Source organism: Aquila chrysaetos, chromosome 12 (genome assembly GCF_900496995.4).
Source record: "Aquila chrysaetos chrysaetos chromosome 12, bAquChr1.4, whole genome shotgun sequence".
Taxonomy (NCBI): domain Eukaryota; kingdom Metazoa; phylum Chordata; class Aves; order Accipitriformes; family Accipitridae; genus Aquila; species Aquila chrysaetos.
Window position 1 is genome coordinate 1,871,404 of NC_044015.1, and position 14,387 is coordinate 1,885,790.

Here is a 14,387-nt window from a genome sequence, read left to right on the forward strand (position 1 = left end):
TTTTATTTTAAATTACATCTTGCTACTAGGGATGGAAAATTCTTCCCAGGAATAACAGAAGTTGCCTGAAGCCTTCATGCAGAGCTTATTCAAAACCTCTGTTTGAAGTTAGAAATTAAGTGCAAGCTCCTTGTTTTCAATAAAATAAGAAACGTCACTTTAATTCAGTCTTTCTGTCTTAGAATGACATTTGTGGTACTTTCAATTTAGTTCCCAAACCAAAATGTATTGGAGAGGTTGCAAATATTCATAAAGTCCTCTTGGTTCTGTGTGGGGAGGACCCATGAGACTTTCAGGTTCATTTGTCACATGAGAATGCTGAAGTTGTACTAAGTCAGTAGTACGGGCTCAGATCCTGCCTTTGGTGCTGGCAAATTCCTCACGCTGAAGGAGGCAGACCTCTAACTCCAGCTAATTTCCCCTGAACACACAGTGCTGTTTGTAGAAGATACTGCTATTTCTCTCTTCATAAAGGTTTGCTTACACTCTAGGCAAGGTGTGACTTCTGTTAGAGGATCGATTAATCTAGAAAAAACTCGAGAAATAAGGTTGTACTTTCTCATGGCAGACAGGAGAATACCAGCATTGAACTTTCTGTCCAATTGTTTTTAAATGGTTCAAGTTTTCTTAAAACTTATATAATTCTAGAAACAATGAGCTACTTCCATTCATTGTTCTTGAGCAAAGCTGGAGTATAGACTCGATTTTTAGCATGTCTCAAAGGACTAGGCAAGTCTAGAATCTAGCAGATGGGAGAGAAAAATCATGTTAATCTGCCCCAGATGACCTTGTAAGATGATTTATATCCTCTGTTCAGCTTAGTTTAAACAGGATTTTACAATGTTACATGGATGAGCAGATGGATCCTTTGGGCCCCAAAGCCACTACATGGCAATTCAAAATTGCCGCTACCCAAAAAGAACCCGTCTCCAGCAAGAAAAAAGTCTGTACCTTGAGAACAGGCAAGGCAACGACTGATGTGCTGGTTTTCCACGTTCAGTGCTTGGCAGCACGTTTGGGATAGACTCAGCAAAAAGCCTTACTTTAGTGGTGCCCTTCACAGGAGCTTCCACAGCACTGAATTACTGATTTGCTTCTTTTGGCAGCAAAGCCTTCCTATGTGTGAACTGCAGAGACCATGCCAGATTAACAGCTACCACAACTGCCAGACTGCCAGGCCAATTTGTTTGCTGAGGGGTAACTGTTACCTACCTGACAGGCATGGCTGATAATCACTGTCTGCCCTGCCCAGAGCAAATTCTACCCGATGTGCAAGTCTCTGTTAGTTCCAGCAAGCTTCTGGTTAGGAACTGGCAGAGACTGGTGTGGAGGAGTCTGTATCTTTAATATTAAGCTGAAGTTAATAATATCAGTTGGTTTGTACTGCTAATGGTTCTTCTGTGTTTTTCCCAACCACTTTGGGTTTTTTAGGAGGTGAATTTGGGCCAGAAATGCTGGAAGAGATGAGAGAAACTAACCGTGTGCTAATGGAAGTTCGAGACTTGTTGAAACAGCAGGTAGGTGAAAAAGGGACCTAGTTCCTTATATGGTGCACAAGAGAGATCTCTGAATCCTCTGCTGAGTTCTGGAATTCGGGGGGCTGCTTCTTGCATTACGTGAAATGAGCAATACAATTATTGCGCTGCAAACCAGAATCAAGAGGTGGTCTCACAATCAGATCTGTAATTCTGAGATAAAGTGGATTCATTTGAATACCAAATTCTGCTGCTTAGAACTGTGTCTGCTGAAAAACAGCGCACATGGAGAATGAACTCAAAAAAAAGACATGCACACACAGTGGGTATATATTTAACTGGAAAAACAAGTCACTTTTTCCTTGATTTTGTGGGCTCATGAAATCAGTAGAGAGTCCAAACTTGGAAGATGGAAGAGACCTTTCAGCCATCTATTAGGGTCCTGGAAAGGGAAGTCATATGGAGTCTAAACAAGCTCTGTATTCACTCTTTCCTCTTGTTGTTTTAATCCTAAGCCTTGCTGGCTCCTGTAGTTTCTTAGGGAATTTGGAACTTCTTGGGTGCTTAGATCTTTTCCCATTTTAACGAGGAGATCGCGGTTTGTCTGGTCAACTCTCTTTTAAGTGTAGAAAAAGGTTCCATTCTCCCTTTATCCACTGTGGGAGCTGAGGGCAGCAGCCTCTGCCTGCCAGATAATTGGAATGGCAGACAGGTCTCTGTGCCAGTGCAAACTGGGCGGCCTCTAATCTGCAAAAACATCTGTTGCATTGAGTTACTCTCACATTTCAGGCTGCTGCATAAATACCCAGTGTTTACTAGGAATCAGGTCAGACATGGTTCCTGGCAGCCTCAAGCAATGATTTCCAGTGTTCCCTTCCAGCTTAGCACTGCTTCTCCATACAGGTTTTCTATTTGTTCTTTCTCTTGCTCTTGCCACCTACTTTTTTTTTTATCCATGGCCTTTTTCTCAACAGCACTTTCAAGAAAACTCTTCCTCAGAAGACAAACTTGCATATACAACTGGAGAGCCAAGGTGGCAGTTCATAATTTCTTAATCTGTGCAAAGATTTTCTAAAACTTACTTTTCCTTGAATCAGCATCTTGGGATGTTGGCAATAAGGACGGCAAAAGGCATAACAATAAAAGGCCAGATCTACTCTCCTGAGCCAAAGGCTGAAGCATTCTTGGCACAAAGGAACCACTGACACTCATTAGCAGTGCTCCAAATTCTCTACTCTGCTCTCTGTCACCCACTTCTAATGGGAGATGTTCTGGGGATTCGGGTTAGATCTATCTCTGCATTAACTATTCAAAATACATGACCCCAGGCGGTGTTGGAGGGAAGAGAGAATCTAACATAGAATGAAAGCTTGCTCTTATACCTGGAAGCTGGCAGAGACATGAGTAGAAGCTTTTGTCAAAGTGAAATGACTTAATCGTGGAAACATAAAGTCCACAGGGTGTGGAAGGGTGGTCCTGAACATCAGTTGTAGATAGCCAGTGAGGCTTTTGCAGGAAAGAAGTCTGCTAGGATTGCTATCTAAGATGCTAGAGAGTCATATAAATGTTAGCTTGAGACTGACATGCTTACTTGTGCCTATCCTGTATTCCTTTCTTCACCAAAGGAACAGCATCTTTGCGCTGCTGATGCTACAGATTATCTCTTTATAAGAGCTTGAAGGAATAGGAGCCTAGAGGAGATCAGAGGAAGTCTGGAGGGAGGAGCTTTCATGAATAGATTCTAAATATTCTCACAGCAAGGGCATTAGGGCAAAAGAATGGCATAAGCAATCTCAGAGATTATTCATATATCTGCAAAAATGGCTCACAGGGGAATCCCCTCCTGAATTTACCTATGCAGTGCCTGGACTGCAGATAAAGCAGACCTCTCTAGGACTGCTAGTTCAGCATCTTCTAGAGTAGAGACCCAAATAAAGTAGATTTCTCTTTCTTTATGACACTTGTTTCTATGTATTCAAGTCAAGTGTTTCCTGCATCTGTGATAGAATAGTAGTATCAAGTTAGCCTGTAGAAACACTACAGTAGGAAGTGATTTACAGCAGGGAATACAAGCCACCTCAGCTTCCAGAAAGTCTGCAACATAGACTTTGAGGTAAGAGTTAATTTGTTTGTAAGCAGCTGTGCAATCTCAGAAAGACACCCTGTTTTCTGGCAGTGGGGCTACTAGTTTGCGTGGGAGCAAAACTCAGCCTTTGGCTAAATGGTGGTTCTTGTTTTCTTCTAGATTAAGGAGATAACATTCCTGAAGAATACAGTCATGGAGTGTGATGCCTGTGGTGAGTTACTGATCTGAGTTCTATGTTCAACTGCCTCCTCCAAGTCCTTCATACGTTTGTGTCCAAACAAGTAGTAAAATGCCACCTGTGACCATCACCCCAAAGGAAATAGCTTGTTTCAGAATTAGCCCAAGTGTCACAGGGTAATACTCAATATTGGTGATGCTTTTTTCCCCAACATCATTCTGCATTCATGGACCTGTGTTCCATGCTGTTCTTGTCGTTCAGTGGCAGCTGAAGCTATTACCCCTTTCCTGAGCATGGGGTGCAGAAGTAGCCTTAAAAAGCTCATCTTTCCTTCCAGCAAATCCCAAGCATTTGCTTACTTCCATTACTTCTAAAAAAGGCTTTGTTAATGGTTTTGTGACATACCATGCCATATTTCTCAGGGTAGCTGCATTCTGCTGCGGAAAGCTGCCCGGCCACATCTCCTTATAACCCAGGCCGTGGCCAATGTTAGAATTGCCTGGGAATGCACACTGGCTATCCTGTGGGATATAGCTGGCTACTCCTGAGCTGCAAGTGGAAGAGAACATCACCCCCAAGAGGCATTGCTCTGCTATTCCTTCCATCCTAGTGCTGCCATCATCCAAGCAAAGAGGTTGTTTTTACAGAGGATTCAGGAAACAGGGTCATAAATTTTCCCATATAAATCTTGCCCTCTGCTCCCCAGTATATGTTTTTTTTCTAGACTGGAACTTACTTCCAGTATATCTGGCTTTCAGAAAGCATGGTTCTTGGAGATGCTCTATTATTTGCCAGTACACTCAAAGGGTGGAGCAGTAACCATTTCTGCATTTGGAGAGATTGTACTTCTGCTGGAAAAGAGATTAGCCAAAGCTTCTGGGACCCGCAGTACAGAAATGCATTCATCCACAGCAATTGTTTTAATAATTTGCTCATAAAACTGTCCTGAACTTTCTCTCTGTTACTTGATTTCTGCCTTCCCCACTTGCTATTCTGCTTTATATGCATTCTTCTCCTGTACTCCTTACCATAGAATTTGAGCCTCTTTTAGTCATGCATTGAACAATCTGACTCACAGCGGTCGTGTGCTTCTCGTTAGTTCTCAGAAAGAGAAGCATGAAGAGAGGCCTTGTTTTTAGTGAAGATTTTGCTGCTGGTGATGGTAGAGTGTTGGTTTTTGGGTTGGTTTGTTTCAGGTTTTTTATGTTGGGCTTTTAAGCTGGAGAAAGTGGGAGAAAAAAGTGTCCCTGCCACTTAGAGTAGTGGGTGTGGGAGACTTGTGACAATTCTAGATTCTGGGAAAGTTCATTCACAGTCTTGAATTGGCCTTCAGTGAAGTTCTGCATCCCGTACAGATTAATTTTGCAAGTTCTCTTGTGCTGTGGGTCAGGTCATGAGGATAAGGACAAAAACCTGCCATTTGGCCTAAAACTTTAAGGGAAGCTGGTGCGCAGCGGTGTGGGGACAGGCTTGATGTGTTCAGAGTGCTTCTGAATAGGACTGCGGCAGCTTTTTATATGGGTTAGAATTTCCTACACATCACACACCGTACTTCATGCTTAGATAGACTATATTGCTGTATTCCAGCCTAGAAGTGATGAATGTCTGAATAACAGATTGATTTCTCATCTGCCAGGATGAAGTGAGGTTTCCTAGCCCTGTGGAGATAACAGGTAGCATGTTATGCATAACGTTACAGCATGAGAGCCTTCTGTGTGAGTGTATTCCTGCTACAAACCAAGCTGACCTGTTTAATGTGCCTGCTGTCTACAGCGGAGATTTTGGCTGACAGCCCTCCACAATGCTTCCCAGATTTAAGTCTGTGTGGGTTCTGCTTTAGCCAAGTGTCTGAGTCCATACCACCAGTGAGGTGTAGCTATGGGAAACCAGGGAGAGAACTGATCTCTGTGGAACTGCAAAAGCAAGGGCATTACACCAACAAAGAGGGTGGCATAACAAAGAGTTTTGGACTTGGAGCTAAGACTTCTGGGGTTTCTTACTTATTTTTTGTCTGCTTTGACTCAGAAATCTGTCAAACTGCTGCTTCTGGCTTCATTTTTCTCTGTTTACAAAATAGAGCTACAACTGCCCAACCCTCAGAAGGGATGTGAGGAAATGTCCTGTGTGTGAAGCACACTGATATCTTCTGAGACAATGGGACCACCTGATGATAGTGTCTGGCAGTGACAGCCCTGTTCTTAATGTTCCTCTTGTCCTCTAGGCATGCACACGGAGGCGACAGGCCCTGTCATCACCGTGACACAGTTTAACAGATGCCTCCCAAACTCCTGCTTCCCTGGAGTGGCCTGCACCGAGACCGGCACTGGCTTCCGCTGCGGACCCTGTCCCCCGGGTTATTCAGGCAATGGGTCCCACTGCACAGATATCAATGAGGTAAAAAACAAGTAGGATAGGCTGGAAGCTATAAAACTGGCTCGCTTTTCTTGGAGTGTTGCAGGTTTGTCTTGTGGTTATAAAGAAAAGTCTTGCAATTCCCCTAGGAGCTGCAGTTCAACAGAAACACCATTTCACTGGAAGGAAGTCTGTATCTCACTCTCCCTTAAGCTCTGTTCCATGTTGGTTTTATATCTAGTCTAGCTAGGCATTTCTTTCTAAAAGAGACGTAGACTCAAACAAAATAAAGCTTCTGGTTTGTACCACACAGGAAGGTGAGTTTGGAAGACCAGAACAGTCCCTTTTGGTCTTACAATCTTTTGAGCTACTGGCTGATGAGTTGTTAGAGATAAGATTTATTATGTGTGGAATAGAATCAAATGCTTCCCAAATAGTCCTTTATACAATAAATCTTACCACACTACTTGTATGGCTTTACTTCTGCCTTTAAATCAAACTTACTAGGCAGATACTGTTTAATTATTTTTTTTTTTTTTAGATAGTGTGGCATTCCATCAAGTTTACTTTCTGTGTGTATGCAAAGCTTTACTCAACCATTAATTTTGTATGTCCCTAAGATTCCTTAGTTCTGTGGTTCCCAAACCATAGCCCTGTGCTCACTGATTAGTCCGCCAAGCAACTGTAAGTGTCTTGCAAAGTCATATCACCTCTATAGCATTTCAGTTTAAAAACCTGCTGAAGTTAAAAGGGTCGATGAGAGATTTTGAGATTGATGATAATCTGCTAGTCACCAAAACGTGGGAACCGCTGTATTAATGTAATGCATCTGCCAGTACAGAGCAGAAGAATTCAGTGAAAATAATAAAGTGTTGGAGAAAATAAAGCAAGCATTAATAGCAACTTTGGAAAGTCAACTGCTTCCCAGAGTAGTACACAAACAACTGTTCTTGTCTTTCAAAACCATTGTAAGAAATTATCCAGTTCTCTGGATTCAGAGACTGCCAGGAAAGAAAGTGTGAAGCCAGCTCTTTGGCTGGGCAATTGATGTCACCTAAGAAGAATTAGTCCTGAAAGTTGATTTGTTTTACTTGTCTGTACATATTGGGACTTGGGAGAACAACTGAGATGGGGAAGCTGCATTTTCCACTTGCAAGGAAAGCCAGGAACTTCTATGCATTTTTGGTTTATTCTTTAAAAATAAAAGTACAATAGCTGGATGTCACCCAGCAAGGCTTGCTTTGAGAGCTGCCTTCACAGCTGGCCTTGAGCGAGCCTGCCTCACAGTTCTGCACAACCTCTTCCTTGTTTACAGTGCAACGCAAACCCCTGCTTCCCGAAGGTCCAGTGCATTAACACCACCCCTGGCTTCCGCTGTGATCCCTGCCCTCCCGGCTTCACTGGGCAAATGGTTGAAGGCGTTGGACTAGCTTATGCCAGGGCCAACAAACAGGTAAGGCCCAGAAACGTTTCTGTCTCCTTCAGAAGCCATTAACTCTTTCCCCTCCGTAATTGTAATTCAAAGGTCTTGGAACCCTCAAAGGAATGGGAGGGAAATACAAGATGACTGCGTTGTATTGGTGGGGAGACTGGTGCGGTGAGAGGAGAGACTTGCCAAGGATGTCCTAGCACATCAACAGCAAAGCAACCTCCACTCCAAGACCTTACCTCTGCTGAATTTATACTGGACAAAATGTCTCTGACACCTTTGTGGCTGTGAAGCCAGCCTGGGCAATCCTTCATACTAGGACACAGAAGAGCTGATGCAGCAGCTGCCCCCACTGCTTCCCTGACAGCTACAGACAGATGAAAGTAAAAAAAAAAACAAACCACCTAGTCTTAGTATGGTTTATAAGAATATATTGCCAAAAGCAAGAATGGCATGTGGCTTGTGTTATTTAGAGAGCTGCTAGCTGGTCACAGGACGCAGTCTTTGACCTTCTTGCTCCATTGACTCTCTTCTATCCTTTTACAGTAAGGAGATACTCTGACAGCTCAGCTCAGAGCTAAGCTATTTTGCCAGGGTAAAATCTCTGGTGACTCTGTAGAGGGTGAACAGCTTGCCTGGGGTCAGGAGTATTGCTGGGATGCGGCTCAAGCTTGTCTGAAGGAAAACTTTGAGCTGTGGGACCTAGTAGGGTGTGTCAGGGTCTTTGCTTCTGCATCTAGTGATGCCCTAATTCTGTAGTCTGATGTGGTTGGTATCTGCTTAAGAGTGAAGTTCATGTCTATTTTGTTCTTCCTGGGCAGGTTTGTACTGACATCAACGAATGCGAGACAGGTGCTGCCAGAAATTGTGTCCCAAACTCTATCTGCATCAATACACGGGTAAATATTACTGGAAAGCCTTATGTAGATCTCTCTTCCCCAGGCTCTGGGGCCTCTGTTAGCTGTGGCAATCCAGTTGCTGAGGAAGGTTACAGCAAAGGTTTGCCAGGACTCACGTTATAGTTAATTCCCTATTGCTTTTTCTTGCAGGGATCCTACAAGTGCGGGGCTTGTAAACCTGGCTTTGTTGGGGATCAAGTCACTGGCTGCAAGAGCCAGACAGTGAGACGCTGTCCTAATGGTGAAATTAGTCCATGCCACGAGAAAGCACAGTGCATTGTGGAGCGCGACGGGTCCCTCTCCTGCGTGGTAAGGTCCAAACCTCCCTGCGGTTGGGGTCTGCTCACTCCGGTTTCCCTTGCCCTGTGCTTGCTCTCCTGGGTCTGCCACTGCCCTCTCCTGGAGAGCGTGCCTTCCCGACACAGACCTGCTCTCCATTAACACCTGAGCTACGGCAATACCTCTGTCGGTGCTCTCTGGAGAAGTGGACTGCTCCTGGCACCTCAGATCCACCGTTGTTTGCTTGGGGTTTTTTTTGCCTGAAGCAATACAAATTTGTCAGTCATGGAACATTACACACGGCTGAGCAGGGAGAAGCATTGTTCAGCAACTTGCTGGAGCCCCGAAGTTTTGCTGCTGCATGTGTCTTTATAATCTCAGGAACAAGCATTTAAACTGAGCTATTTAAAATACTATTTGCAGCATAACTGTTTCTTGCAGACAATATTTTTCCCGTAGAGTGTTGTGTACCTGGATTTGCAATGTTTTGTGCTGGTTCTCATGTAAAGCCTTCAATTTTGGAGGCGTGTGGCCATCAGGGACTCACTGGCAGCCTCATTTTGTTTATCTGCTGTCTTCCAGTGCCTCGTGGGGTGGGCAGGGAACGGCTATGTCTGTGGGAAGGATACGGACATTGATGGAGTCCCTGATGAGAAGCAACGCTGCTCTGACAAAAAATGCCGCAAGGTAAGATGCGGTTGTCTCATGTTTTGCTGGAAACAGTACATCAGAGGAACGCCTAACGAGAACTGGGCAATTCTGATTTGAGGGCAGGCCTTGGGTGCTGGTGAGACCTGCCCAACCTTCAGAACTCAGGCTAAATGACACGCACAGCTTGCTAACAGGCCCTTTGTTGCTTTCTTTTCAGGATAACTGCGTGACTGTCCCCAACTCTGGCCAAGAGGATGCAGACAGGGATGGAATTGGAGATGCTTGTGATGATGATGCTGATGGAGATGGGATATCAAATGCTGAGGTTTGAATTCTAATGCTTAAGCCCTGACATACCTAAATGTACCCAGAGGTCCTGCAAAGCAACTGCCTCCACCTTTAATGTGAATATAGAGAACCTGCAGGTAACAGCGTGCAATGTTTCATTTTAATCTGGATGGTCTGAAGCCTCTAAAACCAAGCAGGCAGGAGAGAACATCATGGCACTGAAGGGACTTTACAAGTCATGGTCCCCTGAGAGTTAGGGAGTCTCTCTCTCTCCCACTTGGTCAAGCACTGGTTGGAGGTCTTTTCAGGTGCTACTGGTATTCCCTGAACAGGCAGTGACTAGGCTGAATAGAGGGAACCAAGACTAGCTGCAGATAGGCTGCTGGGCTTCTCAGAGCAGCTGGTCACATACCCCAGAACTTTTGTTCAGTAGCACGCTCAGTGCCAAACACTTCCCCTCAGCCAGTCCTTCTCTCCCGCAGGACAACTGCATGTACACACGCAACGCAGACCAGCGCAATGCAGACAAGGATAACTTTGGTGATGCCTGTGACAACTGTCGCCAAGTGAAGAACAATGATCAGCGGGACATTGATGGCGATGGGAGGGGAGATGAGTGTGACGATGACATGGACGGAGATGGTAAGAGCAGCTGGAGAGCATCCTCAGAGAGGTGCATACATACTGATCTAAGAACCAGCAACCTATTCAGCGTGCTGCTAGAGATCCTCACCGCAGGTGCCAGCCTTCAGTGGCTTGAGCTCTACAGGAGTAGAACTAATTTCTGATGGGATGAAGCACAGCTCAGTTCTTAAGATGCCAAGATGACCAGTCAAGCCAGCATCCTTCACAGTTCAGCTCTTGCAGGGTTTAAAGATCTATCATCAGGATGGTGCTAACAATTTTTTATTAGCATTCTTCTTGTGCACAAGCACATCAAACCTGTGTCAGACTTAAGAAAGAAGGATGTACCGTGCAAACTGATCTCAGTCCAGTGCTGCAATTTAAACTTACGAAGAAGTATGGGAATATCCAAGTTGTTAGCAGCTACTGGCTCAAGGCAGTATGTGTCAGGGCTATCTTCTGGGGTGGAAAAAAAAAAACCTGGCTGGCTTTAGAAACAGTCTGTGCGCTAACGATGCTGTATTTGCACAAAGCCTGCTTTCAAAAGCCAGAAATCACAACTGCTTCTGGTCTGAGACATACGTATTTATTTACAGAGTATTTCCAGTGCATCTAGTGCTGTTTGGATCTGGCTACATCCTGCCAAGTAGCTCCCCGCTGGCACGATTTGCTGGTGTAGTAGGTAAATGCAGAGAAGTGGGAAGTGAAGTCATACAGGTTGCCAATTAGATTGTTCCTGTCCTGTCTCGGGCCTTGAAAAGGCACTGTCTAAATCTTCCATGTCAAATAGCCAAGATTAACCTTGACTTATTTTATAATTATATAGACGTCTACTTTAGAGGAAAAAGACGCTGTCATGGTTTAGGGAACTGCAGACAGTTTCATCTTCATCCTCTTGGCCACTCACTCCTGCACAGATACGATGACAGTTTGAAGCATCTTCAGTTCTTTAGCTGTTACGCAGTTAAGGACATTTCCTCTCAGGTTCATGTGCAATAGCATGCTCAGACATCCATCATGATGCAGTCTGGAGTATGTTTAAAGATCAGTTGCTGCTGATCTCTTCCATCCTCCACAGCTGCTAGGATGTGTGTAAAACGTACACAAAAATTGGAATTGTGGCTTTATTACATGAATTCAACTGTCCTACATTTTTGCCATCTCTTATGTCCAAAAGAGATCTTGCTGCGTAGACCTTAATAGCCCTATTGCCCTGATGGGTCCACTTTGCATGTTTTACAGGGATCAAAAACACAATGGACAACTGTAAAAGAGTTCCTAACTCTGATCAAAAAGATAGCGATGGTGATGGCGTAGGAGATGTGTGTGACAGCTGCCCAACAGTCAGTAACCCAGACCAGGTAAGCAAGCACTCTTACTGGTTCATTTCTCTCACTCAAGACAGTGCTCGTGTCATCTGCCTAAGGTGTGCATACCTGGTAACTCACCAAGGTTACCACTTGCAAATTTTAGCTGCCATCCTGCAGTACAAAAGTACAGCCCCTTGAGATCAAACATCCTGGGGTATAGAAGAATAAGTCAGAGAGGAAGTGTTGCACTCTGGACTTCACTCTTCCTACCTTGCTCATCTATGTTTAGAAATAGCGCTGCATGAATTCAGCAGGGCAACTTGTAAATAGTGCAGAAGGAACTCTCCCACTGTTGTCAGCTCTCTTTGCAATCAGAATGACCATGGCACTGAGGCTAACAGACACCTCTTCTTTGTTCTCTTTATTGCCCAATATTCCTGTTGATCTATGCAAAGTTTAAATGATTATTGCTTTATTTTACTAGAAAGATACTGATCATGATCTAGTGGGAGATGTCTGTGACACCAATCAGGACAGGTGAGAGCTTGCTGCAAAAATTACTTGGGTTGCACGAAATCTTGGGGATGGAGGGGGAAAAAGGCATGTGGTGGCAACTCCCTGACAACCTGGCTTGGCCTTATTTGATAAAAAGACAGAGGTTAAGGGAGGTGGAATTTTCTTCAGACCTCAAAAAAACTTGCCAGTAAAAGTATGGCCCAAAGGCTAGCAGATGTAAGCTTGCTGACAGCAGGCTTCCCCATCATTAGCTACCACTCACGGATTCATTCATAGACTACAGATGGAATATTTCTGATCTATTATTTGTGTAACTAATACCTTAAGACTTCATAAGGCTCGAATCACCAACTTCTGCTGTTCTTGCTGAGGATGCCAGCTCCTAGAAAGGTGTTGCATGCTTATTTTAAAAGCATGTATCAGTGGATAATCTTTACCTGCAATTTTCTCCACCAGTGATGGGGATGGCCACCAAGATACACGGGATAACTGCCCATCAGTGCCCAACAGCTCCCAGCTGGACACAGACAATGACGGGCTGGGAGATGAATGCGATGATGATGACGATGATGATGGGATTCCAGATGAGAAACCTCCAGGCCCCGACAACTGTCGGCTTGTCCCTAACCCTGGCCAAGAAGACTCAGACGGTAAGGGAAATGGATGCATGTTAGCTCTGCTTGGGCGTCTTCTGTTCCTGGTGGCCAATGCATATCAATTTGACCTCTAGAGATAGACAGGAAGCAAGATCTCCTCAGTATTGACTTGAGACAGTCTTACATCATTTTCAGATCTCCAATAACCCTGACATCAGGATCATATTTGGGAAAAGTTCTCTTCCAGAAGTGTCTACAATTTGAGGTGTTTCTTCTCTGAACAGCACCTCCACAAGCAAGAGAAGCCTCAGGGTTTCTTTGCAACCGACTTAAAGGAAGAGCGTACCGGTGCCCTGAACATCTCTTAACCTTGCATCGACATGGCTACCTTTAACCATGCTAGCCAAAAGCTAGCTGAGTAAAACTCAGGTGCAAGGGGTAGGAGAAATTAATAAAAGCTCATTACTCTTTTTCTTCTATTGTGCTCTCAGGTGATGGTGTGGGAAACCTTTGTGAAGATGACTTTGACAGAGACACGGTGATTGACAGAATTGATGTGTGCCCAGAGAACGCAGAAGTGACACTAACAGACTTCAGGGCTTTCCAGACGGTTGTACTGGACCCTGAGGGCGATGCACAGATTGACCCCAACTGGATTGTCCTCAACCAGGTAGGAGACTGCTCCAGAACAGGCTAGCGAGTCAGGTGGGAACAAGCCTGTACCAAACTGGATGCAGTTTTTATTAAAAGACTCTGCAGGTGTAATGGTACTGTTCAACAATGTCCTAATCCTAGAGTCTCACCCCCGGTGTCCCTCTCCCCTGATCACTTAACAAAAGTAAAGTTAGAACAGTTGGAGCTATACTAATGAGTCAACATTCATCTTTCTCAGGGCATGGAAATTGTCCAGACCATGAACAGCGATCCTGGCCTGGCTGTAGGTGAGGCACTTATTTTTGTCCTATTGGAAAATTATCGCTCATTAACTGCATACTTCTCTGTGCAGCTTTTACAAGTATTTCAGACACTACTTCATGATTCCATCCACCTCCTGGGAAAATATTTTCTGTAGTAGGCAGTCTTCAGATTTGGCTTAGCAAAATCCACCTCCCCTATTTGAATCTGGCAAGAAATGGATCTACATTTTGTCTCAAAACACAGAGTATTTGTTTTCCTACCAATTACAGGTTACACGGCATTCAATGGAGTGGACTTTGAGGGCACATTCCATGTCAACACTGCCACAGATGATGATTATGCTGGCTTCATATTTGGCTACCAGGACAGTTCCAGCTTTTATGTGGTCATGTGGAAGCAGATGGAACAGACATATTGGCAGGCAAACCCCTTCCGAGCAGTAGCAGAACCTGGAATTCAACTTAAGGTAAAGAAGGCATTGACAAAGAATGCAGTGGTGCATTTTTGCCTTTTTCTTAGCTGTGCTGCTTGGACACGTACAGTGGGGCAAGCAGCTATGGTCAATCAATCTTTTATCCACACATTTCACCAGTCTCTTCTCTGTGTTAGGCAGTGAAATCTAAAACAGGCCCAGGTGAGTATCTCCGCAATTCTCTCTGGCACACCGGAGACACCACAGACCAGGTCAAACTGCTGTGGAAAGACCCTCGCAATTCTGGCTGGAAGGACAAGACATCTTACCGCTGGTTCCTGCAACATCGGCCTCAAGTTGGATACATCAGGTGA

At 44.5% G+C, this 14,387-nt stretch overlaps 1 protein-coding gene across 1 annotated transcript in view; it reads left to right on the top strand.

Moving 5' to 3' along the window:
- LOC115349574 (cartilage oligomeric matrix protein) overlaps positions 1-14,387 on the top strand; it is a 37,451-nt gene that overhangs the window by 21,981 nt on the left and 1,083 nt on the right. Inside the window, exons 6-21 of the mRNA XM_030034047.2 lie at positions 1,432-1,517; positions 3,721-3,772; positions 5,961-6,133; positions 7,407-7,544; positions 8,342-8,419; positions 8,570-8,728; positions 9,281-9,385; positions 9,567-9,674; positions 10,120-10,279; positions 11,504-11,622; positions 12,056-12,108; positions 12,544-12,737; positions 13,175-13,353; positions 13,576-13,624; positions 13,871-14,067; positions 14,211-14,383. Coding sequence (XP_029889907.1) covers positions 1,432-1,517; positions 3,721-3,772; positions 5,961-6,133; positions 7,407-7,544; positions 8,342-8,419; positions 8,570-8,728; positions 9,281-9,385; positions 9,567-9,674; positions 10,120-10,279; positions 11,504-11,622; positions 12,056-12,108; positions 12,544-12,737; positions 13,175-13,353; positions 13,576-13,624; positions 13,871-14,067; positions 14,211-14,383 — 2,023 coding nt within the window. The remainder of the gene's footprint in view (positions 1-1,431; positions 1,518-3,720; positions 3,773-5,960; positions 6,134-7,406; positions 7,545-8,341; positions 8,420-8,569; positions 8,729-9,280; positions 9,386-9,566; positions 9,675-10,119; positions 10,280-11,503; positions 11,623-12,055; positions 12,109-12,543; positions 12,738-13,174; positions 13,354-13,575; positions 13,625-13,870; positions 14,068-14,210; positions 14,384-14,387) is intronic.